The 24,532-nt window shown below is 50.3% G+C and overlaps 6 protein-coding genes across 6 annotated transcripts; 2 read left to right on the plus strand and 4 right to left on the minus strand.

Moving 5' to 3' along the window:
* Positions 1–819: 819 nt before the first annotated feature.
* Positions 820–3,785, minus strand: FTJAE_2815 (Autophagy-related 13; the record flags this gene model as incomplete). The annotated part of the gene is made up of 4 exons (XM_037349048.1): positions 820–829; positions 879–3,346; positions 3,394–3,489; positions 3,558–3,785. 4 exons carry the CDS (start codon positions 3,783–3,785, stop codon positions 820–822), a joined length of 2,802 nt encoding a protein of 933 aa, XP_037210094.1.
* A 2,231-nt stretch (positions 3,786–6,016) lies between these two features.
* Positions 6,017–10,846, minus strand: FTJAE_2816 (myosin; the record flags this gene model as incomplete). The annotated part of the gene is made up of 2 exons (XM_037349049.1): positions 6,017–10,136; positions 10,185–10,846. 2 exons carry the CDS (start codon positions 10,844–10,846, stop codon positions 6,017–6,019), a joined length of 4,782 nt encoding a protein of 1,593 aa, XP_037210095.1.
* Positions 10,847–13,663: 2,817 nt separating this feature from the next.
* On the plus strand, positions 13,664–14,931 carry FTJAE_2817 (mitochondrial 2-oxodicarboxylate carrier 2; the record flags this gene model as incomplete). The annotated part of the gene is made up of 7 exons (XM_037349050.1): positions 13,664–13,715; positions 13,783–13,805; positions 13,865–13,875; positions 13,928–13,957; positions 14,019–14,099; positions 14,155–14,773; positions 14,824–14,931. The coding sequence occupies 7 exons, from the start codon at positions 13,664–13,666 to the stop codon at positions 14,929–14,931; spliced, it is 924 nt and encodes a 307-aa protein (XP_037210096.1).
* Positions 14,932–15,376: 445 nt separating this feature from the next.
* On the minus strand, positions 15,377–18,649 carry FTJAE_2818 (uncharacterized protein; the record flags this gene model as incomplete). Its single annotated transcript, XM_037349051.1, has 3 exons — positions 15,377–16,834; positions 16,961–17,479; positions 17,537–18,649. The coding sequence occupies 3 exons, from the start codon at positions 18,647–18,649 to the stop codon at positions 15,377–15,379; spliced, it is 3,090 nt and encodes a 1,029-aa protein (XP_037210097.1).
* A 2,233-nt stretch (positions 18,650–20,882) lies between these two features.
* Positions 20,883–22,799, plus strand: FTJAE_2819 (clathrin binding ENT2; the record flags this gene model as incomplete). The annotated part of the gene is made up of 4 exons (XM_037349052.1): positions 20,883–20,955; positions 21,018–21,087; positions 21,162–21,382; positions 21,433–22,799. 4 exons carry the CDS (start codon positions 20,883–20,885, stop codon positions 22,797–22,799), a joined length of 1,731 nt encoding a protein of 576 aa, XP_037210098.1.
* A 737-nt stretch (positions 22,800–23,536) lies between these two features.
* Positions 23,537–24,197, minus strand: FTJAE_2820 (CDC31-spindle pole body component centrin; the record flags this gene model as incomplete). The annotated part of the gene is made up of 2 exons (XM_037349054.1): positions 23,537–23,983; positions 24,039–24,197. 2 exons carry the CDS (start codon positions 24,195–24,197, stop codon positions 23,537–23,539), a joined length of 606 nt encoding a protein of 201 aa, XP_037210099.1.
* Positions 24,198–24,532: the final 335 nt, after the last annotated feature.

The following is a 24,532-nucleotide window of genomic DNA, read 5'->3' on the forward strand; positions in this document are numbered from 1 at the left end:
TACCTCCCCAGGAGGACAAGCTCCCTGGTCCATGTGGCTTGAGGGCCACGCGTGCGCCACACCAAACTTGATCCAGGAAATATTTACCTCCATTAGTACTATATACCTACCTAAGTAAGCTTACACAGCCAACTTGGGTATTGTCAATCAGGTTTGATTCCATTTTTACTACGGATAAGTATCACCTGACAGTCTCACATTGGCGAGCTTCTATCGAGATCTGTCATGCATCTAATCACGGTACTTAATGGGCTGAAGCATGCTGCTTATGCTTTCACTGGCAAAACCTGATACGAAATATGCTGCTTCTACACGTTTTCACGGAACAATTACTTTCGTTGCGGAGCCTTTAGTTTATTCTAGCACCTACTCATCGTCAACTCCGTGACAAGTTGCGCGTCCCCCTCCCTTATCCCTTTGGTGACGTCCTTACGTGGCGTGGTCCTCAGATTGGGTATCATCGGACTTACAAGATCCCAAGCTTCACACCAAGAGCAAACATACCTTGGCATATATATCACATACATAATGTAAATAAATATTCAGTGGCTCGCCTTATAAGAATGATGCCGCTTGCTAACGCTACAGTCAACGCTGCTTTGAATCGTATCAACCTATGAATAATGTATACGACTCCATATACGCCGCTTCGATCCATCCATTCGTCCATACATACAGACATACATACATAAATAAATAAATGACCTGGCAATCTACTGTACCACGCATCCAATGCGCCATCCCGCCTGCAACTCCACTGCCTTGAAACATAACTCATGGCTCCAATCAAGCTGGTGTGTCGTCGCTCTTACTTTACTGTTAGTCGATGCTGTATGTAATTTGTGTCCAAAATCCATATTCAGTTATGTCATTCTCACCAACCCCGTCTTGAAGCACCACGGCTTTCATACCCTCCCTTGTCTGATGTAGCATTTGTTGCCCCATGGGTGCCGCTACGGGCCTCTTCGATGCTTCGCCGACCCTGCGGATCCATTTCTGACAGGTCAAAGACCAGAGGCTCCTCATTAATCGAGTCATCGTCACCCCGAACCTGCCTGGTGATAGATCCGGTAAAGCTTCCACGCGATGATTGTGGCGGTGTCTGCTTATGTGAAGCCATGCCCATATATCGCCTTCTACCAAAAGGTGAGCTAGACGCTGCCGTCGCCATCAGTCCCTCAGGAGGGTTCTCTTCTGACAGACCGCGCTGCATCAGCCCTGGCGTGTCAGAGGTCTCGATTTCAGCTGCTGGTTTGAGTTCATCCGACCCCCTTTGAGTTGACCCTCCCTCGAGCTGCATCTGCCTACCTAGCAAGATGCTTAGAGTAGGTGGTTCTCTATCATCAGCACCTAAGCTGATAGATCGGTGCGCAAAAGCAGAGTCCGGCTCATCTTCATCCGCCATCGACCGATTGTGGAGTGCAACAGAGCTCGCCCTTCGCTCATACGTGGCCAGCCGTGGTGACAAGGGAATGTCAATGGCTGTCGTTCCATCTTGTGTGATCGTATTCTCTCTGATCGTTCCCGGTGCAGGGTTGTTATCAGATATTCGCCCCTGACGCGAAGTAATTCGTCCTTGGCCAGTGTAATCAATAATCGAGTTCTCGCTCAATCTTGAAGGGATTGCTGGCGTGTGGGGTGTGTGAGGGGACAGTGGCTTCCCAGGAGACGACGAAGCAGACACAGAAGCTGGTGCAGTCATCCCAGGCACACTCGTCAATTGTCGACTGGATGAGCTCGATGACCTCTGCATCTGTACAGACGATGTCATCGAATCCGTGAGTGCGTTATTAGAGTCCTTCATTTGATGGAAGCGCGATAGTTGCGCCACAGTCTTGTTAGTCGCCGATTCACCTTTCTTTGAGGGACCAAAGCTCTTCAGGGTCTTTTTACTGTCCAGTGCGCTGATGAAGTCTGAGAGATGTTTGTGGTCGTTCTGGAGCGAGTCTGAGCTGGTTCCTGCAATCTCATCCAGGAGGTCAGATCCTGGTTGTGCCACCGATGAGGCCAAACTCTGCCTGCCACTACTGCCCTGTTCGTCATCGCCAGCTCTGCTGGCTCCTCCAAAGGATAGACGACCACGGCGATGTGTGAAGCTGCTACTGTAGCGACTAGTCGATGCTGGTCGCGGGGAGCTGGCAACAGCAGGGTCCGTAGATGCCGGAGGAAGAGGAGGACCACCGCGTAGGGAAGCTGGCATACCAGCAGTAAGAGATGTTCGGTTTCCTGCTTGCTTAAGGGAAGGAATACCTGGACGAGCCGACGTCTGAGGAGAAGCCGGCTCGGGATCAGTCTGCCTTGGGACAGGCGAGCCCGAGAGCGAGCCCGCCTTGAAAGGCTGAAAAGATACTGAAGGACGTCGGCTTGAGCCCTCAGTCGTTCGCAGAGGGGGTCGTGTTGCACTTTGGCGTACGGGCAAAGAGCTTGGACCACCCACACCATTCTGTGCTGGTAGAGACTCTGGGGGTGAGCTTGTATCGGAGCCTGGTTGTCGCACCGATCTCAGAGCCGAGATCGGGCTGGTCCCCATTGGGACATTGGTGTGGAACGTTGAAAGACTTCCATATGCCTGCTGCATATCACTCAAGTTTGGACGGGAGCGGTTGTCACGCAGCGACCCTGCCTCCGTCGTTTGCGCTCTTGAGCGGTCATTCAGCGGTGGAACGGAAGGTCGGAAAAAGTTCTCGTCCACTCCCATGAAACGAGAACTCAGTAGAGCCTCAGAGTCATCCACGCGGAAGTTGCAATCATTGCGATAGGTGACAGTAGTGCTTAGTCGTCCAACAGGCACCTCTAAATCGCCAAACATGTACTCCGTCACGGGGTCCGGTCTGCCATCAATGGGCAGACGCAGCTGATCATTACGTGAGCGATCAGACTGAGACAAACGTACTCGGCATCGTGGAATAAGCGCTGGGTGTGAGTTCTTGGCGGGACCCTGGCTGGCAAACTTCCATGCTGGAAGAAGGCGAGTGGTGATGAAAAGAGACCGGAAGAAGACAATGGCCTTCTTGTAGATGGTGGGTAGGATCGGGCCAAAGTCCGTGGGAATTACGCCTGAGTACTTGAGCTCGACTCGCCACCTCTCAATGATAACCTCATTGTTTCTCCGGGATGCGCCAGACGAGCTGTCGGTAGAGGAACCAGATGAGTTCAGCTGTTCCATCACATCCCATCTCTTCCCAGCCTCATCAACGATGACTAGACTCTGGCTGTCTTTTAATCGAGAAGTATCCAGATAGACCTCGATAACCATTGGAGGAGGGGGGTTATCGAAGCTACCGCAAGTCTTCCAGATCTTGAGCTCATCTCGAAAGTCATCAATCTCATCCGTCTCGATTTGGAACTACCGGAAGATTAGCGACCGAGTGTGTAAACAGGCTGCAAACCTACCCATTTATTGGGTTTCCGTCCACCGTTGGCCCCGCGCGCAGGCTTGGATTTGATGCGTGAGTCGAGGACGAGTACGGCTGCCTTTGCATAGAAGTTCTGCAGGGGAGAGTAATTGTTAGCAACGGACCTTGGCCAACGTATTCAGGTATCCCAGCCATTCATACCTGGACTATTTGATCGAGCTTCCTGATCGAGTCGGCTGGAGGCGCCGGTGTCGGCACATCTCCAATAGTTGGTGAGCTGGGTGTGTCTCTACCAGTAACATTGGAGCCGGCTCGAGGCCGGGAGCCCAATGCAGCTTCTCTCGTGCTGTTGGATCGAGGTGGAATGGATGGATGGTGCGTTGCACCTGGGGATGACACCCGGGCTGGGCCACGGGGTTGTTGATGCATTATTATCGGTTATCGTATATCGTATCGTGTCGTTTGCGCAAAGAAGAGGGTACGGGTCGTAACTGTTGGTTGATGGGTGGATTGATCACGGACGTATAGGGATCTTGATCGGCCACAAGACCTGCTCATCCATGGTTCATATCGTTCGAGGCAGGCAGTTCAGGTTCATAAGGGAGAACGGAGAACGGAGAACGGGGGACTTGAGATGGATCGGTAGTCGGCGGTGCTTGGGGTCGGGGGAGTGTGGAGATAGAAGTGTAGGCAAAAGTGTAAAAAGGAAAAAAAGGAAGAAAGAAAGACAAAAGGCAGAAAGCTTGGGTCCAGGTTCAGGTCCAGGTCCAAGTCCAAGTCCAGGTAACTCCTTGCTGTCGGTCGGTGAGATGCAGATGCTAGATGCAGAGCTATGCAGGCAGCCAAACACAAACTCCGTCCAGGGTCGTTGTCGTTGTAATAGGTCTGAAGTGAGGTGTGAGAGAAGAGGGTCTAACACTGTACAGTACAGTACAGGACAGGACAGGCCAGGCCAATCCGGTCGCACTAACAAGAGCGCAGAGATGGTACAGGTACCGCGGTTTGCTTTGTGTAAGGCAAGGCAAGGTAAGGTACTTGTTTGTGTCCACAAATAGAGATAAAACAAGACGATAAGTCGCGGGTTGCTGCAGCAGGCCCAACTCTGAAATAGAAGCAAGTTCAGTTGTGTTTTTGAAATTCCAATGGCGACGGGATGAGAGGGAAAAGGTAATAACGTTTAGGTACTAACTTGGTAAACAGATAGAGACGGAGACGGAAGAGGTCACCACCAACGACCTCGTGATGGGATGGGCGACAGGGACTGGATTGGATAATAATGGGTTGTCGTCATCGGCTAGAGCCTCACGTCACAGTCACAGGGCTCATGGGCACGTACGTCTTGCGCCTGAGTCGAGTCAGCTCTTAGTCAAGAAGATGAGAATAATAAATAAATTGTTAGATTTACCGCAACTCGTCTTGTCCGTCCCCAAACTCCTAACAATGAGCGAGTTTTCTAATCTACCTAGGTAATCTATCTCGCTCATGTCTTGTGACCTCTTGTACAGGACAAGATAACGATCCGTCCATATGCATCGGCCCATGCATGGCCCTCAATCAAAACACCGGCACCTCAAACATGGAGCCCGGGGCCCCCTCCACTCACTGAATGGGGGGCTCGGATCGTACCCGACAGGGGATCTCGGCCAGTGCATTTCAGTGGATGCTTTCGATAATCCCGGGGGCTTTAAGCGCCTCCATGGAAACCCACCTCCATTCTTTCATTTGCCCGGCCTGGCTGGCATAAGGTTAGGTTACCTACTCCAACCCCAGAGTTTCCATGGCCAAGTCCTACAGCATACAACTATCACGCTATTCAAGGGCCTTCAGAGGGAACAACATATGCAATGAATGCATTGACCCTGTCTAATTCACCGTCATTCAAGAACTTCTGCTATAAACCAGGCAGAAACATCCATCCTTCATAACCCCGTTCGTCTCTTCTGGTTGGCTCATGGTGGTTGTCACATCTAAGCACCAGTCATAGATGGGATGTTGACTCATGACATTCCCCTCCTCTCCCCGAGTCTTTTCCACGAACGAGATAAGCTGAAGGGCTTATCTTCAAGCTGAGAGGCGTTGCTTGCTTGGCCGCAATGCTACTCTCCGTTATCGTAATGCTTCTGATTCTGACTCTGGTATGCAGTATCTGTAGCCTTCTCTATGCAGTCTAGCTTTGTAGATCCGGAACGTTTCACGCCTTTCATCAGACGATCTCGACGACCATGGCAGCATGGCACTCTCACGGCAACCTTGAGAGTCACTCATGGCGAATGGAGGCTCACCTTGATGGAGTTACATGGCATATTATGTGCTACACTCACATATTGAGCTAAACTCTTCATGTAATACAGTAAAAAGAAAGAAGAAGAAAAAGTCCCAATTCATCGACTTGCTTCTCAAGGTTATCGCCATGTACCCTGCTGAATCACATCATCCAACTAACATGTTTCACAGTTTATCAATATGTCTACAATTCTTCTATTCAAAGCTGGAGAGTGTCATATGTACGTTGTTCTTAGCAATTCCAGCCAAGAAGATCAAGTCAATAAGTACAACGAAACAAGTCCACCGACAATGCACTCTATACCGTATACCGTGTGCCCAATGTCCCTTTTTGAGTCCTATGCTCCTCAATGTCAACACTTCCACTGCCGTGTTCATCATGCAGCCTGGGGCTTATTGCCACGTCCCTTGCCTCCCCTGCCTCGGCCACCACCGACTCCACCTCCACCTCGTCCGCCTCCCGATCCCCGAGTGGTTGTGTTGCTTGAGCCGGCAGTGCCTCCGCCTCTACTTCCGTTTGCGCCGCTTTGCCCGCTGTTTGTAGCCGCTTCACCGGTGCCTTTGGCCTTACCACCTCGTCCTCGCCGACCACCCCTTTTAGTTCCCTTGTTATCCTTGTCCTTTTCTCGGCCTTCTTTCTGCTTTCGCCTCGCCTCTTCTTCTTGTGTCCTTCTGCTCTCTTGGTCCCACCACTCCTGGAACGCTTGCTCTTGCTGAATCTCTTGTAGTGAACGCCTCGCAACCGCTTCCTTGACGGCCTCCTGCTCGCGCTTCTGCTGGCCAATGATATCAGCCATGCTGAATCCGAGCGTCGGCTCCGCTTTTGGTGCCGGTGTAATGTACGACTTGGAGTGTGGCACCAACGGCTTCTTAGGCTGCTGCTCTGTCGAGGGTCCTGCAACAATTGCGGGGGAACTGTTGGTTCGACCCTGACCCGGGAACCTTGTGTCGGGTGACGCAGTACGCCGTGTCGCCGTCCTTGCTCTCGTTTCTGAAGCGACCAAAGGTTTTGCGTTAGCAGATACCCCCTTTGGCATGTTGGTTTCCGCGGACATGGCCTCTTTCAGCGACGTCTTGGGTGCTGGACTTGCTGCCTTCCAAGGCGCTGGCCGCCCTCCTTCTGGAACACTCTCCCAAGGTACGTGGTTCGTCGATTCGTCCTTGGCTGCTGCTTCTGCTGCTGCCAGTGCCTGAAGCTGCCTCTTCCGTTCCTTTTGCGATACTTTGGTCTGTGGCTTGTTTGCTGCAGCCTCTTGCTTTCTCTGCGCTTGGAGCCCCGCAGTTAAAGCAGACGTAGACGCCTCAGACATGATATCTTTCAGATCCAACTTCGAAGTGGCTAATTTTGACGCTGACCAGGGAGCACCGGGCTTTGACATCCCACTGCCCGGCGTCTTCAAACTACCCAGTTCGAATGGCTGAGACTCGGGGGACATGGAAAATGCATGAGGAACTGGGCTGATCGCAGAGCCTACTAGCTCCTTGCCCTTTGATTCCCGCCATGCTTTAGGAAGCTGCGGCATGTCGTCTAGCTCCGGGGGCGAACGAAGATTTACAGCTTCATTCAGGGGCGATCGTGGTTTAGCAGATAAAGACCCATTTTCATCCTCCATATCAAAGATCATATCTGCTTGCGATTGTTTAGGCCGAAGACTGGGACTGAAAGGCTCATTCCGCCCACCTCTGTACTTGCGTCGAGTTGTGTCTGGAGTTTGGAGCGGACTGCCTTCATCCAGACTTCCCATTCGAGCCTTGAAGGATGATGATAATTTCTTCTCGTCATCCCGCTGAGATGCCTTGTAGGCCATCTCTTTTATCCTGGCCTGACGCTCCTCGTCGATATCAGCAGCCAGCTCGGGATGACTTTCATGAAGTAGTAGCTCTGCTCTTCCGCTCCGTACAAATGGGAACCGGGCAAGTTGATTGTCTCGGACCACTTCATCAAGCTCCAACAAAAGGTCTTCATCCAAATCGTCAAGAAGGTGGTTCTCGAGCATGGATTCCAGTTGAAGGCAGATATATTCAAGGCCAGTATCTTTGAACTCTGTAATGGAGCAAGGGCTTATCTCGTTGAGCAAGTTCGATATGTTTCTTGTTGTCACAAACTTACCAATGAGACCCTGACAGACTTGGGACAATCTATCAAGCATCAGCTCATTTGCAGCGCTCATTACGTCAAGCACAAGCTCTGAAAGCTCATCCAAGTTAGACACCGAGACAGTATCAAAGAGCTCCCGTCCGATATCTGCATAGATAAAGGACATGACGTATTTGAATGTTTCAGGGTCGATGTGACTGAGGTCCACCCTGATCTTTTCCGCAGAGTCCATGCCATCGCGGCGTCCAGCGAGCCACTGGCCTTGAGACCGCCCGTTGAACAATGCCTCAAAGAAAGGGCACCTTTGACACAATAGCTGGCTATGTGCCATGACGTCCTCTCCATCCAACTCAATGATGACATCGCCGTCATCAAAGAAAGAAGGATCGAGGATTGCTTGTTTGAAATCGCTGTCTAGGGACTCTTCCGCACCGGTCTGTAGTCGAACTGCCGCCTCCAGTTTTGGAAGGGCAAGATTTGTGGCAACTTTCATCAGTTCTGTCCTAACTTGCCGGAAGCGGAACGCAAGTGGAGGTGCTTCGCGCGTGTACTTCCATACTGGAACGAATCTGTCCTGGTAGGCATGGACAACAACATTCAGAACAGTGTAAATGTCGACTTCAAACAACGTCAATAGGACCCTGTCATCCACAACCTCGAGGCCGAAAGAGTCCGTGCTGAATACTGATCCGCGCTCGCGTAACTCTGATAGTGCATGCCGTAACACCGGGCTTCTACCAGCAAGAGCCCAACTGTGGACGGGAATTTTGATATCAGGTAATGAGGAGGAACAAATTGCCATGTTCATGTCATCGTATCGGAAAGAGTTGGTTTCAAGCCAGCGACCCAGGTCTTTTTCGATGTCGGCTGACCGAAGGATTTCGTAGGGAACGGGATCTCGTTTCTCTCTAATAATGGCAGTTTCCCATGTTTTCTGAGAGCCTTTTGCTTCGGGATGGTGTTGCGGGGCTTCAAAACCATTTAGACAGAGTAGAGAACCAATATCGTCGCGAAGAGATTGCCCTTCGATCTCAATCTCTTCCGCCATGACTTTGCTATCCTTTCTGATAGCCGCAAAGGCGCCAAAAATGGAGCTTCTGACAGCAACACAGTTGGTGATGTATGGCACTCGCTGAAATTTGAAGTCTTTGCGCTTCGTGCCGCTTGATGCAGAAAATCCAGTTAGCTTGCCCTTTGTACGCTTTACACGATTCCACACAGCTCCTGATTCTGTGCAGATGATGACCGAGCCATGTTCCCCAACTCCGACAGATACGACTCCGTCCTTGCGAGAGTCCCAGACGCATTGTGGCTGCGTTAGGGCATTCTTGATCTTGACTGGATTCGTAGTTGACGCAGCAGACTGGCTTGGATCCCCCTTGTCGTTCAGATGAAATGTAAAGAGATCACCGCGGGCAGTCACAGCAGCTATTGTCTCGCCACCCGCTGTGATATGGTCAATCTCCCTTCGACCGCCTGATTCATAGCGTGTCATGGAGATGTTGTTCGCGAAGACATCCGGAAATGGGAACTTGACCAGATTATACCCATAGTGGCTGAAGACCCAGACAGTATGGTTGGAAAGCAGACAAATAGTGGCTTTGTCAATGGCTGATACCATCTCGATAGGGGCGGCGAGAAGAGAAGCAGCGACTTTTCTGGGGGTATGCTGAATATCAAGTGACCTCGAATCGGCGTCCATTAGAGCCAGTTGTCCGACATTACGACCCCAAGTAAATAGTGAGTTTCCTGTATGAGCAACAGAGTGGTTTGCAGACGCAGCAACTCCTAGGACGACTTCTTTCTTGAGAGATCCAAAGACCTGGCGAGGAGTAAGGCTCATGGGTTCTTCATCTGCCTTCATCGGTGGAGGCAGAGCATATCCCAGCTGAGAAGCAGAATTTAGGCCCCAGGTCCAGAGTTCTCCATTATCGACAACGGCCATGGTATGATTCTGCCCAAGTGCCACTTGGTGAATCCTTTTGTCAATGAATGGACCTTCGACAGGTACGAATCTGAATTGTGTGTTTTCGTCTCCCAATCCAAGTCGGCCTCCACGGCCAACACCACAGACATACAGGTTTGAGACCGGGTCGGTTGTCAGAATAGCACTATGCAGTTTGGACATGGAGACGTCTTGGATAACGAGCGGCCGGTTTCGAACCAGGGTCGGAATCTCATCCAGTTTCAACAAAGAAGGGGCTTCCTCATCCTGCTCGTCCAAGTGTGAGTGGTACAATCGATGCACGAGTAGCTCGGGCCTGGACAGATGAATGCGATCAGGATACTGGCGATCGTCCTCATCGCCTACTCCAAGAGAAACGTTCTTGTTGCTGCCAAAAACAAAGAGTTCATCACCATCAATCGAGCTCCGCAATCCATGCGAGGTTTTTCCCATACTGTAGTAAGAATCAGCCAAAGTTCCGTCTGTTTCTCAAACCACCTACTAATGTAAACCATCACCTCCACTGTCGACGCTATCAGCGTCACTATCAGAATTGCTCCCATTTTCCAGGCCCTTCAGAGATCTCGCGGCGATCGTCGAGTTGTAGACGTCAAAAGGACTGTTTCCCTCGTGGTCTTTCGTCTTGATCAGGAGTCCGACTTTATTAACGGCGTTGAGATTATGGCTCGTCAAGTCCACCCGTTCCTTTTCCAACAACAGTCGGGCAATCGAAACATTTCCAGCGTATAAGGATCGATGGAGGGCATTCCAGCCACTCTCGGGGTCTTGGACGTAGAGATCTATCGCAGGGTGTTCGACGAGAGCCTGGACAAACTGGTGGGCGTTCGGGTCGGTCGATGAGGCAGCCCGAAGTAGAACTGTCAATCCAGCATGGTCGCGGCTGTTGACTTCGGTTCGTCCAAGATGTGTATTGCCGTCCTTCGATTTTCCAGGTGTCTGCGGATGGCCGGAAACTCGTCGTTGCTTATTCGCCGGTCGTGGGGAAGTCCCTGGAAGACCAGGGCTTCCACCGAAGAGTGCACCAGATCCTCCTATTGCAGGGCTCTTCGATAGCGACTGGGCATTGTAGCTGGTTGGGGCCAGCAGACGCCGAAACCGGTCGACATCGTTTTCCCAGTAGGATTTCCACAATAAGTGACTCATGGGCAGGGGGCGACAGAACTCTCCTGGGCGCGAAAGGCACCTCGCTGTGACGCTCGTTGGGTCACGGCCTGTTTAAAGGTGCGATTTGAAGCGCAGGAGAGCTTGGGATGGTGACAAGCCCAGGTGAAGTTGCGCAGAAGTTGAGGTTGCTGGCGCAAAGATTGCGACGGTTGCTTGTGATCGCTATCGGTTGCCACCGAGCGCGTGTTCGATCGATTAATAGGGAGAGCGTAGAGGGGCGCTGGTCGTTTTGGGTCTTCGGATGGGGGGGGGTTTGTTGAGGGTGTCTTCTGTAGTGTAACAGATGCAGGAATACTTTTCTTTATTCAGAAGACGAAAGGAATGGGATTTGTCAGATCGGGATGGTGAAGAGGCGATGTCATTAATGACCTTGAGATTCGATACCGAGGGGCCAGCCAATTGTGCGCGTCAGCAAGTGCATTCAGCATGGTGCCCCAAAAACGTGCCCCAATCGCATGGAACCCTGGTTAGCAGCTAGGGGAGACGGGGCGTCAAAAGAGACCCAGTAATAGCGAAAGCCTCCACTAGTATCAGATTCTTATAAGTTCTAAGCATCCATTGTCAATTAGAAAGATGATCCCATATCTCAAAGTGTTATGTCTTACCAATATTCCTATTATGTGCCTCATCTCATACTATTGTAATACCATTTTGTGATGATATCTTATATAAAAATCACAAATGTATTCCCTCTTTTCTGTCGCCGTTGTATCCATCGATGGAGAACCTACCCCGCCATCCAGAAACTCCCCTCCATGAATTGCGGACTGAGGTTGAACCAATAACGGATCTCTTTTCCAAGGTGTGCAACTCTGAAGCTCTGCAACTTGGTCTTGTGCTTCACCACATGCTTCCAATTGGAGTTTCTCATTTGTCGCTTTCGAGATTTGTGGATGGCTAGATTCGGGCAAGTGTCTGATTCCTGTGTCATTGTCAAGGCATCATGAAAGAGATTCGTATCCGGTGGAATGCTCTTATATTGCTCAGAGGATGTACTCTTTACAAGACCGGGCTCGTGAAGCTTTGGCTTACCCGTGAACGTGGATGAGCTCTCCCTCCCTGTTGAAAGCTGGAAGGACTAGGAACTAGGTATACTTGGAAGAATAGACACTTGGTAACACGGCAGGATCTCAATGTCTTGCATATTCTTTTACCCCGTCGATGACTGCAGAATGAATATCTGTTTGTTGGGGTTCTCCAACATTTCTTAAGGTTGATCAAAGCCTAGTGTTTCTTCAGGCCAGTTGATAGATTATCCTAGATCTTTTTATCACTCAAGATCAACACTCAAGATCAAGGCAACTTCCTGTCTATTCATCACGGACGGGCCAATTTGGCGGTCCACTCGGCCGACGGGATGGAGACTGACGGTCGCCCGTGCACGGGGGATCAACATCGCGGGGGGAGGGGTCAAGGTCCGTGGATTAGCATATGTATTTGAGTATTCTCCTGGAATCACTCGATGGCATTCGGGTCTGGTTTGGAGTATTTCAAGTTGGGTCCCTGAAGTATCCGTATATCCTCCAACTATACCTGCTAGGTACCTAAGCATGATTGGCAAGCTTCCGCGAGACTTCTCGTATTTTGAGCTGTCAACGTCTCCGAATACTTTCCTTATTGGATTTAGATCCATCATCTGGTTTATAGTGATATGATTGACATATGTACGAGGTAACTCACAAGGCCATGCCTCACGTTCATGAGATACCCGCATCACAAGCACTGCTGTTTATAAAAAAGCTTCATCCAACCCCCAGAGGGCAAGAAAGCATTGAACCTTAATGTAGGGCATCAAAATAAACTTAGCAATACGTAGTAAGTCCCTAAGCTCAGGCTAAATTTACCCAAATATTCTCATCACTTAGGGTCAAGGTCCTGAGTTTTCTTTCCTCCCCTAGCCAGCCTTCGTTAAAGCTTCTGTCAGTGTTCTCTAGTAAATGTATGAAGCTTCAGTAATTAGGACCCTGGCTCCCATGGAGCTATGTCTACATTAGGTATTGCGGACTCTTGATCATAGAGTCTGTAGTTAGGACAAGGGGTCCTCAATACCGTTGCCGATTCCAATGGAACCCTTTCATGTTCAGGTACAAGCCGCTCAAAGTTAAATAGTCGGGTACGGGCTTCAGGGCTAGCGGCAGACATCGGGCATCCGGATATGTCATTATCAATAGCTTGACTATATTCAAAACATAGGTAGGGGACTCGTAATGGTCTGGGATTATTGTAGGTGTGAGTATTCTTGAAACTGTTCGCAAGACATTGTATAAACTGCCAAGAATATATAACACAGACTTGCCTAAAACAGCAATCACAAAAAAGAGCATCGCATCGCACCGTCGGAGAAGAATCGGAGACGTTAGGGCCTCATGGATCGGTTGCTTGCCGTCTCACCGAGCATCAATGGACCCCTCCCCCGGGTCTCATCTCGCTGTCTCTTGCTATGATCTCCACAATCCCACGGATACAAGGCGCTTGTTTAAAACAAAAGGTTCCGTCCATTCGGCATCGACCTAATTCTCGCCGTCTGTCACAGTGGAGGTTATTAGGTGAGGTTACGGAATCTTATCACTTAACCATACCTAGGTAGCGCGATAAGATCCATACCCGTCCTACAGAGACGCACGACCAAAAAAATTCCCTCCACTCCCCGGCCCGGTCTTCGCTCGTCCTTCCGTTGACTACCTCAGCTTAGCTTTCTCTCTTTCTTGTCAACTTGCGACAACTCTCCGCTCAACCTCTTTTTTTGTTCTTCTGGTCTTCCCTCATCTTTGTTTAGTCGCCTGTACAGTCGTCACAATGTCCAACCCTAACGACAAGCCCCTCCCCTTCGTCTACCAGTTCGCCGCAGGTACGCCAGTTCACCTCGTTCAACTATACCATTCCCCAGATCCAGTGGCTAACGATTCGTATTTTAGGCGCCATTGCTGGTGTCTCGGAGGTATGCTCGTTCCAGTTCGACTCGTTTGAGGGCCATTGCTAATTTTGTACCAATTGTAGATTCTGGTGATGTATGACAGCATCTGTCGCGTGCTCGAGACATTTTAGCTAACCCAGTCCCAGGTACCCTCTTGACGTTGTCAAGACCCGAGTGTATGACGAACCTTGCGTACGCATTTCGAAATAATAGCCCAGTTGCTGACTTGATGACCAGCCAATTGCAAACTGGTTCCGGTGCTACCGCTGAGTACAATGGCATGCTTGACTGTTTCCGCAAGATCATAAAGCAGGAGGGGTATGGTATCTGCGCTCGCGACTCTGATGCGCCCAAAACTAACGACATGCGCCAGTTTCTCACGACTCTACCGCGGTATTTCCGCTCCCATCCTCATGGAGGCTCCCAAGCGTGCTACCAAGTTCGCTGCCAACGATGAATGGGGCAAGGTTTACCGAAAGATGTTTGGCGTCGATAAGATGAACCAGCAGCTCTCCATCCTCACCGGTGCCTCTGCTGGTGCTACCGAGGCTTTCGTCGTCGTTCCCTTCGAGCTCGTCAAGATTCGTCTTCAGGACAAGGCTTCCGCTGGAAAGTACAACGGCATGGTCGATTGTGTCGTCAAGACTGTCAAGAACGAGGGTCCTCTTACTCTTTACCAGGGTCTTGAGAGTACTATGTGGCGTCACATCCTCTGGAACGCTGGTTACTTCGGCTGCATTTTCCAGGTCCGACAACTTCTCCCTAAGGCTGAGAGCAAGAGGGCTCAGGTCACCAACGATCTCATCTCTGGTGCCATTGGTGGTACCATCGGAACTGTTCTCAACACTCCCCTGGATGTTGTCAAGAGTCGGATTCAGAACACCCCCAAGGTCCCTGGTCAGGTTCCCAAGTACAACTGGGCCTTCCCGGCCGTAGGAACCGTTTTCAAGGAGGAGGGTTTCGGCGCTCTCTACAAGGGTTTCTTGCCTAAGGTGAGTAGTTATCCCGGAAGTGGGAGGGCGGTCAACTAACAAGCATCCAGGTTCTCCGTTTGGGTCCCGGAGGTGGTATCCTCCTGGTGGTATTCACAACTGTTATGGATACCTTCCGCAGCTGGCACTACCCTGCCACTGCTGAGCTCAAGAACTAAGTCATCAAATGAGCATGGGATTAAAAGAACACTAAAAAGAGATACCAAGCCGCTTCACGGAGCGGTTAGATAAGTTGCGGACGACATGCATCAATTCAAGTTATGATATTCGCATCCTTGCCCCGTAGAAATTGGTCGCGCATGGTTATACGTATAGACAGACATTGCAAGCCATGTTTTGGGGCAAATTTGGGGTATTTATTAGCAATTATCTGTGAGGGAAAACTATCCTCTCAATATGAGGTACGCATAGTGTCAATCTGGGTACCTATTTTGCGTCTCGATTTCCGAAGATGTCTCCTCCCCTCGCCCAGACCTTGACCTTATTAACTCCGCTGCCAAAACATATCATGGTAACCTTATCTCAGTTCCAATGACCTCTCCCATTTCAAAAGCAAATGATTCCCGAGATTCTGTGCCTCCTTTAGCCCGCAAATAGCAAAATTTAAGCCATGACAAACTCCTCTTGAGGCTGCTCCTCCAGGGACTCCTCCTCCAGGTCCATCATTTCAGCACCTTCATCGTCACCATCACCGTCAGGACGGCGTGGCCGCTTGGGAACACTTCCCAAGACTCGGAAGCCTTCGTCCTCATCATCACCATCATTCTCGTCATCATCATCCACGCTGATAAAACTCCATTCTCGCTTGAAACCTGAAGAACAGCTGCTAGAGCTCGAGCTCGGGCTCGAGCTCGGGCGTGAGGACGGGGCAGAAGAAGATAACGGCATCTCCATAGGTCCAGTGAGGTCAATTGGCGATTGACGATCTCCCGCTTGAGGGTTCAGAGCCTCATAGGGGGTAGGGCTCACAAACAAGCTACTGTCAGCGCTGATCTCCCTCGCCGGCGTTATTTCAGCCTGGTCAGCTAGAACTGGAGGGGTTGCCCTGGGAGGAGACGGTGTTTCAACCTTGGTGGTAAACTCAGGTCGATGTTCCCGTGGGGGGCTCCGAACGAACAGAGAGATAGACCGGTCTCTTCCATACTGGGACCCGTCATCGTCCTCATTGTCGCTCATTAAGTCGATGGTTTGCCCATTATCTGACCATACCTCTTTCTTCTGCTCTTGTTCAGAGTCGGAATCAGACTGTTCATCAGATAATACATCGGACAGTCCCGCTGCCAGCTCATCGAGATCGGCCGGGCTCTCGTCTCGCTCACGACTGTGACGACCCGTAGCAAGATGTTGATAATTGAAGTACGCGTCTGCGCCGCCATCATCGTCATCACCGTCACTGCCATCGTCGTCAGTGTCTCCCCCCATCTCTTCATCACAATCTCCGTCGCTGGCATCGCCATCGGATTCATTCTCAGAGCTATCAGTGTGATCCAAGGCGGCCTGCAGCTGGGGGTACATGTCAGGAGGTGGTGACAAGAGACCCATTCGCTGAGGCGCTGGGTTGACGATTTCCTCAAGCTGCCTAGCGAGTTCGACGGAAGGTTGGATCAACAATGGAGCTAGGTACCGGAGCTGGGAGAAGTGTTCATCATTTGCAGACTTTTCCCTGCGTACAGACTCATTGATATCACGGACAAAGGTCCAGTCACGAACTGGCATTTTCGGGGGCTGTCGTCGCGATTCGTCATAGTCGAAGAAGGTCATTTCCCGAACTCCACGAAGGCAGTATAGATAATCAACACCCTGTAACGTACGCAACGCGCGGAAGCGGCGGAAGTTAGGCTGGTTTCTCGTCTTTTGTGCCAAGAACCGAACGATCTGAGGCGGCTCATGCTTACGTCGCATATACTGCCTGGAGGACTCGGGCAGATGAATAGCAACTGTCTTCAGTCGACAGGCCTCGGGCAGATAGGCGAGATCATGAGTTCGTCGAGATACGTACTTGCCCTTTTGGTCGATCATGTACGTGAGCTTCTGTGAGCCCATCCATAACAGCTCGATATACTGCAAATGTTGGAGTTTGCATCCGATTCTGTTCGCAAAGCGACCCTACTCGCCGATAGAAGAGAAAGCGAATGTGTTTGCTCCATAGAACAGGCTCCCACCTATCATGTTCCACTCCTTGCATACCAGAAGAGGGGCAAGGAGTTTCTGAGGATGAATTGTTCCAAATGTGAGAGAAACTCTCTGTCGCCCAATGTGGAAGCGATGCAATAACGATATTTTACCGTTGCAGTTCCGGTTAGGGGAGGCTGGCTCGAAGTATGGGTCCAAACGAGAGATAGCGTGAATGATATCCCCATCAAAAATAAGAGCATGCCGAAGGATTTTGGTGATTATCTTCTGTCGATCTTGGGTTGGAAGAATGTCGAAGTTGAACGGGCCGGTATCTTCTTGGGTTTGTCCGCATTCGCGTCGGCAATATGGCTCAGGAGTACAAACTTCACCCTCTCCTGTGATAACCCTCTCTTCCTCTTGAGGGGGCGGTGCACACAGAGTGAGGTAAGGGTGTGTCCTGAGTGGCGTGGACTTGCCGAAAACTGAAGGCATATTCTCTTCCTGGCATGCGAGCTTGTGAATCTGTCCCCAATTCTCATAGTCACGATGACGACCATGAGTGATCCAATACGTGTAAGCAGATGGCCATAACTATTGATTGTTAGCAATTCTGAAGGGTAAAGCCTCCTGATAATGATAAGTACATACACGTTCTGTCTTTCGGGCCTTCGCTGGTGCGCCTCGCCACAAACGAAAATACCTTTGGACATCCGGCGGCAGTCTCTCCAGCTTCTCCACGGGCAGAGATGCCTCCATATCCTCATTGTTCAGCTGAATAGGGTCGGGGAAATCGACCAATTCTACTGGGGGCACAAGACGTCGGAGTTCCTCGTTCTCCGAAACAAGTCTTATATTCTGCTGAATGTTTACTTCATTGGCAGCATAGAACTCTCTTACTGCTTCTTTCATTATGTTCACCAGCTCTTCCAGGCCCCTGATTTCACGATTGCGATCAGTGACCCGTTTCTTGTTGCCCCTCTTGCATTCTCTCAACTCTTCTCTCTTTTTGAGGAATCGGTTTCGATAAACTGCAAATTCCCGAGCAACTCTATCCCAAAGGGGATGGCATGTGTCGAGACAGTCGCCATTCCATTCTGGCCATTCGATACTTTCTTCTTCTAGGACCTGAGGTAAATCAGCGTCCGGGTTTTTATGTCCGTGCTCCACGTTGCCTTCTTCATCGTCACGATTCATGGGATCATTGTCGACATCTTGGTCATTTGGATCTGCTTCATCGTCTGAACTGTCATCGCCAGAATCACCGCCACCAGGACTTCCTCCGGTAGGAGCCCCTTGGTTATCGTGGTTTGCCTGACTTTGATTGTCGACGTCGTCGTCGTCGTCGTCATCCTCATCGTCGCCATCATTGCCATGATGATTGTCGGTATCTTCTGACCCGTCAGATTCGCTACCTGGGTCATCGGGTGATGGCGGGGATGGGGGTCCTCTGTGTCCACCACCATCAATATTACCATTGCTGATTTCACCGTCATCGTCGTCGTCACTCAAGAAGAGGCTTCCCTCGGTCTCAGGAGTTTGTTGGCCGTCGTCACTGTTTGTCTCTTCGTCGTCGACGTCCATAGGGTCACCAGGCCGGTAGAGGATATGCGAGATCGTCTCCCCATGGGGAGTTAGTCCAAGGGAGATCTCCTCTTGTTCAGGTGCATCATCATGATGCCCATCAATGTCTGGATGAGAATCATCGTTCTCTGTGAGGTCAATAAACTCCACATCGGAGCCACTCGAGCTCCCGTCTGACATGTTGATGGGGATGGACTGCAGGATAGAGTAAGAGGGGAGATCGTATCGATATGGGTAAAGGAGGGAACTGAAGGATGTGAAGAAGGAGGAAGAGATGGCGATAAGGATTGAAGGAGGAAGAGAAGCCTTTTATAGACAATACTGCAAGAGAGGATGAATCACGGAAGACTTCAGAGAAGATTGAGAGTCTTGGGAGAGGTTAGAAGAGGGAGGTTTGAGATGTTGAAGTGCACCGTCGAAGTTACGGCGTGGCAGAAGGGAGAAGTTGAAGTTGTGGATGAAGAAGAGAAGGAGATGTTTGAAGTTATTCTATGGAGTTCAAGAAAGAAAGGAAGGAAGAAATGCAATAGGGAATGGAGAGGATAAGAGAAGTGAGAGGTAGTTTTGGGGTAGAGAGAGGCAGAGGTGTTGTGGTGCCCTTCAGATGATAGAGGTGGAGTTGAAAGGGGGCTAACTTGTGATCCTCCGTGTAAGTCGGCAAATTCGAAGAGACGAAAGCCAAGCCAAAGCTATACGCAACAGACGAAAAAGGGACGCTCACGACGAAATCAGATACCCCAAGACCGCACGCTTCATTGCAGCAACTGATATACTTGACCGAAGCTCACTGATGCTAATTCGATACATTTTGCAAAATTGCAACGCTAGACAAACGTCCGTACCTTTCACCCAGTATGTCCTTTGGAAAGAATTATTGAACTTGTAGGATTCTTGATATCAACTGACTCGACTCAAGCTCTGTTCAATGTGTCGTCTATGCGAAAGTGATTATAACCTCCCATAACCTCTCATCAAGTCATTGGATGTCACAAGCAGAACAGGCATGTCATGACACAATTATATACATTGGAAAAGCTGCAGCATCCTCTTACAATACTGCGTGCCTCTATTACCATAATACATGATAACAACTCCTCCAGGGTAAGGAAGTAAGAATTCAACACCACAACTTGAATTGATGCGGCCTGGAGATGAGACAATAATGCGCCGGTCAGGTGTAGACTTGAACCGAATTAGGAAGATTCCGTACTGTTTTAAAAACGTATTTGATATTTATTGTGTTGCCGTTTTATGTTTCTTTTTACCTGAGTTATATAAGCATTATGATGGGATCTTCTGTTACACACCAACTGCGGCTAGGGTCCTTCGGGAACGTGACGTATGTTGTTCCTATTGGGGCCAGCGGGTGTAAAAGACGCCCTGACACCCTGTGTAAGCCGTATTTCAGCCACAGTTCACGAAGGTGCTTGAAGTGTTGGAGAGTCCTCAACAGAAGAACAAAATTGGGGGATATTACCTCAAAGTGGCATACAAAGAAGCTCCAAAGCGTACACACGCAAAGTTACAACACCATCAACTCAGATACGCACACGCAAACCCCAAGAAACCCCGCAAATCTTGGCACAGCTTGTATATGCTCATCTGAGCTGGCAAGTGAAAATGGATACGTAATCAGCCTGCAGCGCCACAATGTGCCATGCCATGCCCGTCTTAGTAGTTAGGCCTTGGTTCCATGCTCGCCGCTCCCAATCCCGCATGACAGAGAGCGCCAATTCATTCATCATCTTGTCCTGCACTCACTCTTTTTTCCCTCTACAGCTCTGCGAGTCGCGCGAAGAGCAGTGCAATTTTGTCCCTCTAATTGCTATTTACCTTACTGTGCTCTACTCCTAAAAGGCAGAATCAGAACTCTCCTCAATTTTGAATTCGCCGCCTCCAAACTTTGTCACTTCGCCTCCCTCCTCCCACTCGCTCCTCATCTTATAACGTCGTGTCCGATCGGTCTCCCCGACCTCTTGAAATCCAGACCTAACCTAATCACTCCACGATTCTGTCTCGTCCTCCAACCACCCTCCACAGACGATCCTCCTCCTCTTGATCGCCAAATCTCAGACAAACGGCGACTGACTGATTCTTGTTCTTTTGGCTGGGACTTGTCGCAAAGGCCGTATACGCAATTACGGATACCGGAGCGGATATCTCGTGATCCTAGGAGCTTGCTCAATCCCCTCAAAACCCCCCTCCCTGCACTACTTCCGTGGACTCCGTCTCACTGGGCGCGTGTCGGATTTGTGTCGCAGAGGTTGTCGCTTGTAAAGTCTGATCAGGCCAATCCTTTTTCCGAGCTTCATCGAATCACATCGGGAGATCATACCTCGGTCGACCCATTGGCGCTCACAACGCATCCGATTCACCAAAGAAATTATACAGTCAACATCACAAACCGCCCATCATGTCCAAGGTAATGCGAAGTGTCAAAAATGTGACCAAGGGTTACTCTAGCGCCCAGGTCAAGGTCCGAGAAGGTTACAACTCCCTGCGTTCTCAATTCCGTCGCTGGAACATCGCCGCTGACAGTGACATGTAGCTACCAGTAATGACCCATGGGGCCCGACTGGCACTCAAATGAGCGAGATTGCTCAAATGACATACAACACGTATGTAACACCCTGCGCATTGCTCAACTACCTTGTGTACGATGAGAAGTACTGACTTGGCATGACGCGATTAGATCCACCGAGTTCTACGAAATTATGGATATGATCGATAAGCGTCTCAACGACAAGGGAAAGAATTGGCGTCACGTACTCAAAGCCCTCAAGGTTCTGGATTATTGTCTTCACGAGGGCTCAGAACTTGTCGTTACATGGGCTCGACAGAGTATTTATATCATCAAGACTCTGCGAGAGTTCCAATATGTTGACGAAGATGGCCGCGATGTCGGGCAAAACGGTCAGTGTTTGTATATGTGCCGTTGAAGGCTGCCACTAACACCCATCTAGTCCGAGTTGCTGCCAAGGAGTTAACTTCACTCATTCTAGATGAAGAGAGGCTGCGAGCCGAGCGAAGCGACCGAAGATCCTGGAAGTCGCGCGTCACTGGCCTTGAGGAGTTTGCTCCCCAACATGCTGAGCCTGTGAACCATGGAACCCGACGACAGCAGCCGAGACGACAGATGAACGAAGAGGAAGACGCTGAGTACCGTCTAGCTCTGGAGGCAAGCAAGTACCAGGAGGAGGAAGACAGGAAGAAGCGCGAAAGCCGACAGAACGGACCAGATGACGATGACGATTTGGCGAAAGCAATCAAGCTTAGCGAGGAAGAGGAAGAACGAAGGCGCAGGGAACTCGAGAACAGCAACGCTGCCTCTCTTTTCGACGACGATCCTACTCCTCAGCAGCAAACCAGCCAGCCACAGTACACTGGCTTCAACCAAGGATACCAGCAAGGAAACCCTGTGGACTTCTTTGCCAACCCTATTGAGCAGAACCAACCCCAGCCTACTGGCTACATGAACAACGCGTATACTGGATTCCAGCAGACCCAACCCACTGGCTTCCAGCCAAACTACAGCACTGGTTTCAATGGCCAGCAGACAGGCATGGGCTTCGATCCCTATGGTCAGCAACAGCAGCAAAACCAGCAAGGTTTTCAACCTCAGCCCACAGGCTTCAATCCCTACCTGCAACAGCAGCAGCAGCCCCAGCAGCAGTCGTTCTCATCACCTGCTTCTCCTGAACCTACTCTCCAGCCTGGTAGCAACAACCCCTGGGCAACCAACAACAACCAGCAGCAATTGCAACCAACTCCCACTGGTTCCAACAACCCTTTCGCCCAGTTCAGCCGTCCTCAATCCGCCCGACCAAACCCAATTTCGTCTCTCGGTGCGCTTCCTGAACAGAAGAGCCTCAACTCCTTTGGCAACCAACCTCAGACTCAACCCCAGCTCCAGCAGCAGAACAGCTTCCCCTTGCAGTCACAAAATAGTTTCCCTCAGTCGCAACCATCATTCGCCGCTCCTCAAAAGGAGATGAATGAGCACGAGACACGACTCAACACTCTGCTTGCGAGCGGTGACGGCATGGACACCTTTGGTAACACAGGCAACCTTCGCATTCCCGCCCAGCACACAGCCCCTGGCACATTCGTCAACAGTGCCGGTGCAGGAGTTGCCCGCATCAACGCTGAGGCTACTGGCAACAATCCCTTCCTTCGACAGCAGTTCACGGGTATGCCCACAGTCAACTATGGTGCTCAGATGCCTGCTGCGACTGGACCCGCTGGCATGAATGGACAGACGAACAATCCCTTCGCCCATCAGCAGGCACCACAGCAACAACAGCAGAACCACGACTTGATCCAGTTCTAAGTTGAGTTCCTAAATCGAAATTTACCCCCTTATATCGGTGACCAGCTAGTTGTGTGATGGTTTGATTGATTACCCCTGACTTTTCTTTGTTGTACGTTCATGTTCATATCCCGGCTTGAACCCGATTCCCGTTTTTTGCGCAGGCGAAGGATAGTATTCCCCTGTTCTCGGTACATTATTATGTTATTGGACCATCGTTGAGTCTGATATTTGGGTGGCTTAGTTGTGATGGGAGAATGGGAAAGCTTTTGTGATGGATTCTGGGATTTTAGACAGCGCACCTGGCGCATTCGAGAAAAAACAAAACAATTCTTAGATGTTATTGAAATCTACCCATTGACTCCGCTGTAGCCATATTACGCCATTTCCGTTTTCTCTTTCAATGCTTAATGCGCCCAGCAGCTAACTAACATACCCAAACCGCTTGAAAGGTGGCTTTCTTAATCATTCTTTGTTTGACAGTGTGGCTTGACTCGGCTGGCCAAGCCTCGTGTAATCGGGACAATTCTGTGCTTGCGAGGATTCTGAGACAGCCATGTGCCTCGCTCTGTTGCAACAAACACCTTATCGGCTCAAGATGGAGATTGACTGTTGCAAACCAACATATCGACCTCGATGCGCGACAGGCGTGGATAATATGCGAACCCCGAGCGATGCCACTTGCACCCGACTTTTTTTTACTGTCATGTTCTGGCAAGGTTGGTATTGTGCCATTCTTTGAACTTCTGTGGTCGGCCTTAACCAGCCTCCTCCATCATCTGTATGAATTCTTCCAAGTTTACACCGCCTTTGCCCTCGTGATCCAGATGCTCAATCATGCTCTGGATTTCCTCGTCTGTCATGGTCCTCTCTTCCTTGATATCGGAAGCTAGCCGTCGCATGTCCTCAAAGGAAATAACACCATCTCCATCGTAATCAAACATGTTGAACACTTTTGTCGCTTCTTGTCTGGGGTCGCGGTTGGCTAGTAACTTGGCAGCGCATAATCGGAATTGGTCGAGGTAAACGTAGAGGCGGTTGACAGGACAGTTGTGAGGATCTTGCCATTCGGGAGGAACAGAGCCGTACGACTGTAGCTCTCTGAAGTAATCAGGCTTGGACATATCAAAGCCTAGCGCTGCTAGCGAGTGTCTGAATTCGTAACTGTTGAGCCATCCCTTCTTTTTCATGTCCATCAAATCAAACTGGCAGAAGTAACTGTAAGCTGGGAATTTCTCAAGGCGGCTCAGGCTCACCTACAACTTCATCAATATGTTCGCGGTCCTCCTCCGGAATCGTGCTATAGTCCTCATTTGAGGACACTTGAGGAGCAACTGGCTGCCTCGACTGCGGAGGAAGTCCCGAGCCACCTAACGAGCGCCCTTGAAAGGCAGTGCGTGGCGTTGCATGGGAATTCATTGTTTTGATTTCTCAAGGTGGCTGGAAGAGAGCGGCCGGCACGAGCAAGCAAGGCGGTGGATGCAATGGTCGCCAAACAACGGGTAAAATAACGAAATGTGAGTATAGTTATGATCGCAGAGGTTGACAATAGCAAAGGCACCTGATGCGACAGGGCGAAGATGTTGGAGGAGCGTGGCGCAAGGTTTTGTTGTTTGTTGAAAGAGCTGAAAGAGATGGATGCTTAGAGGTAGGTTGTGTGACGCGACCATTGACGCGGTGGTAGAAAAAATCAGTGCACCTCCAGCTTGTTGCAGGAAATTGGCAATGGCTACATGGGTTATGGTCAGGGTCTC

Source organism: Fusarium tjaetaba (assembly GCF_013396195.1).
Source record: "Fusarium tjaetaba strain NRRL 66243 chromosome Unknown NRRL66243_c0000058, whole genome shotgun sequence".
Lineage (NCBI taxonomy): Eukaryota > Fungi > Ascomycota > Sordariomycetes > Hypocreales > Nectriaceae > Fusarium > Fusarium tjaetaba.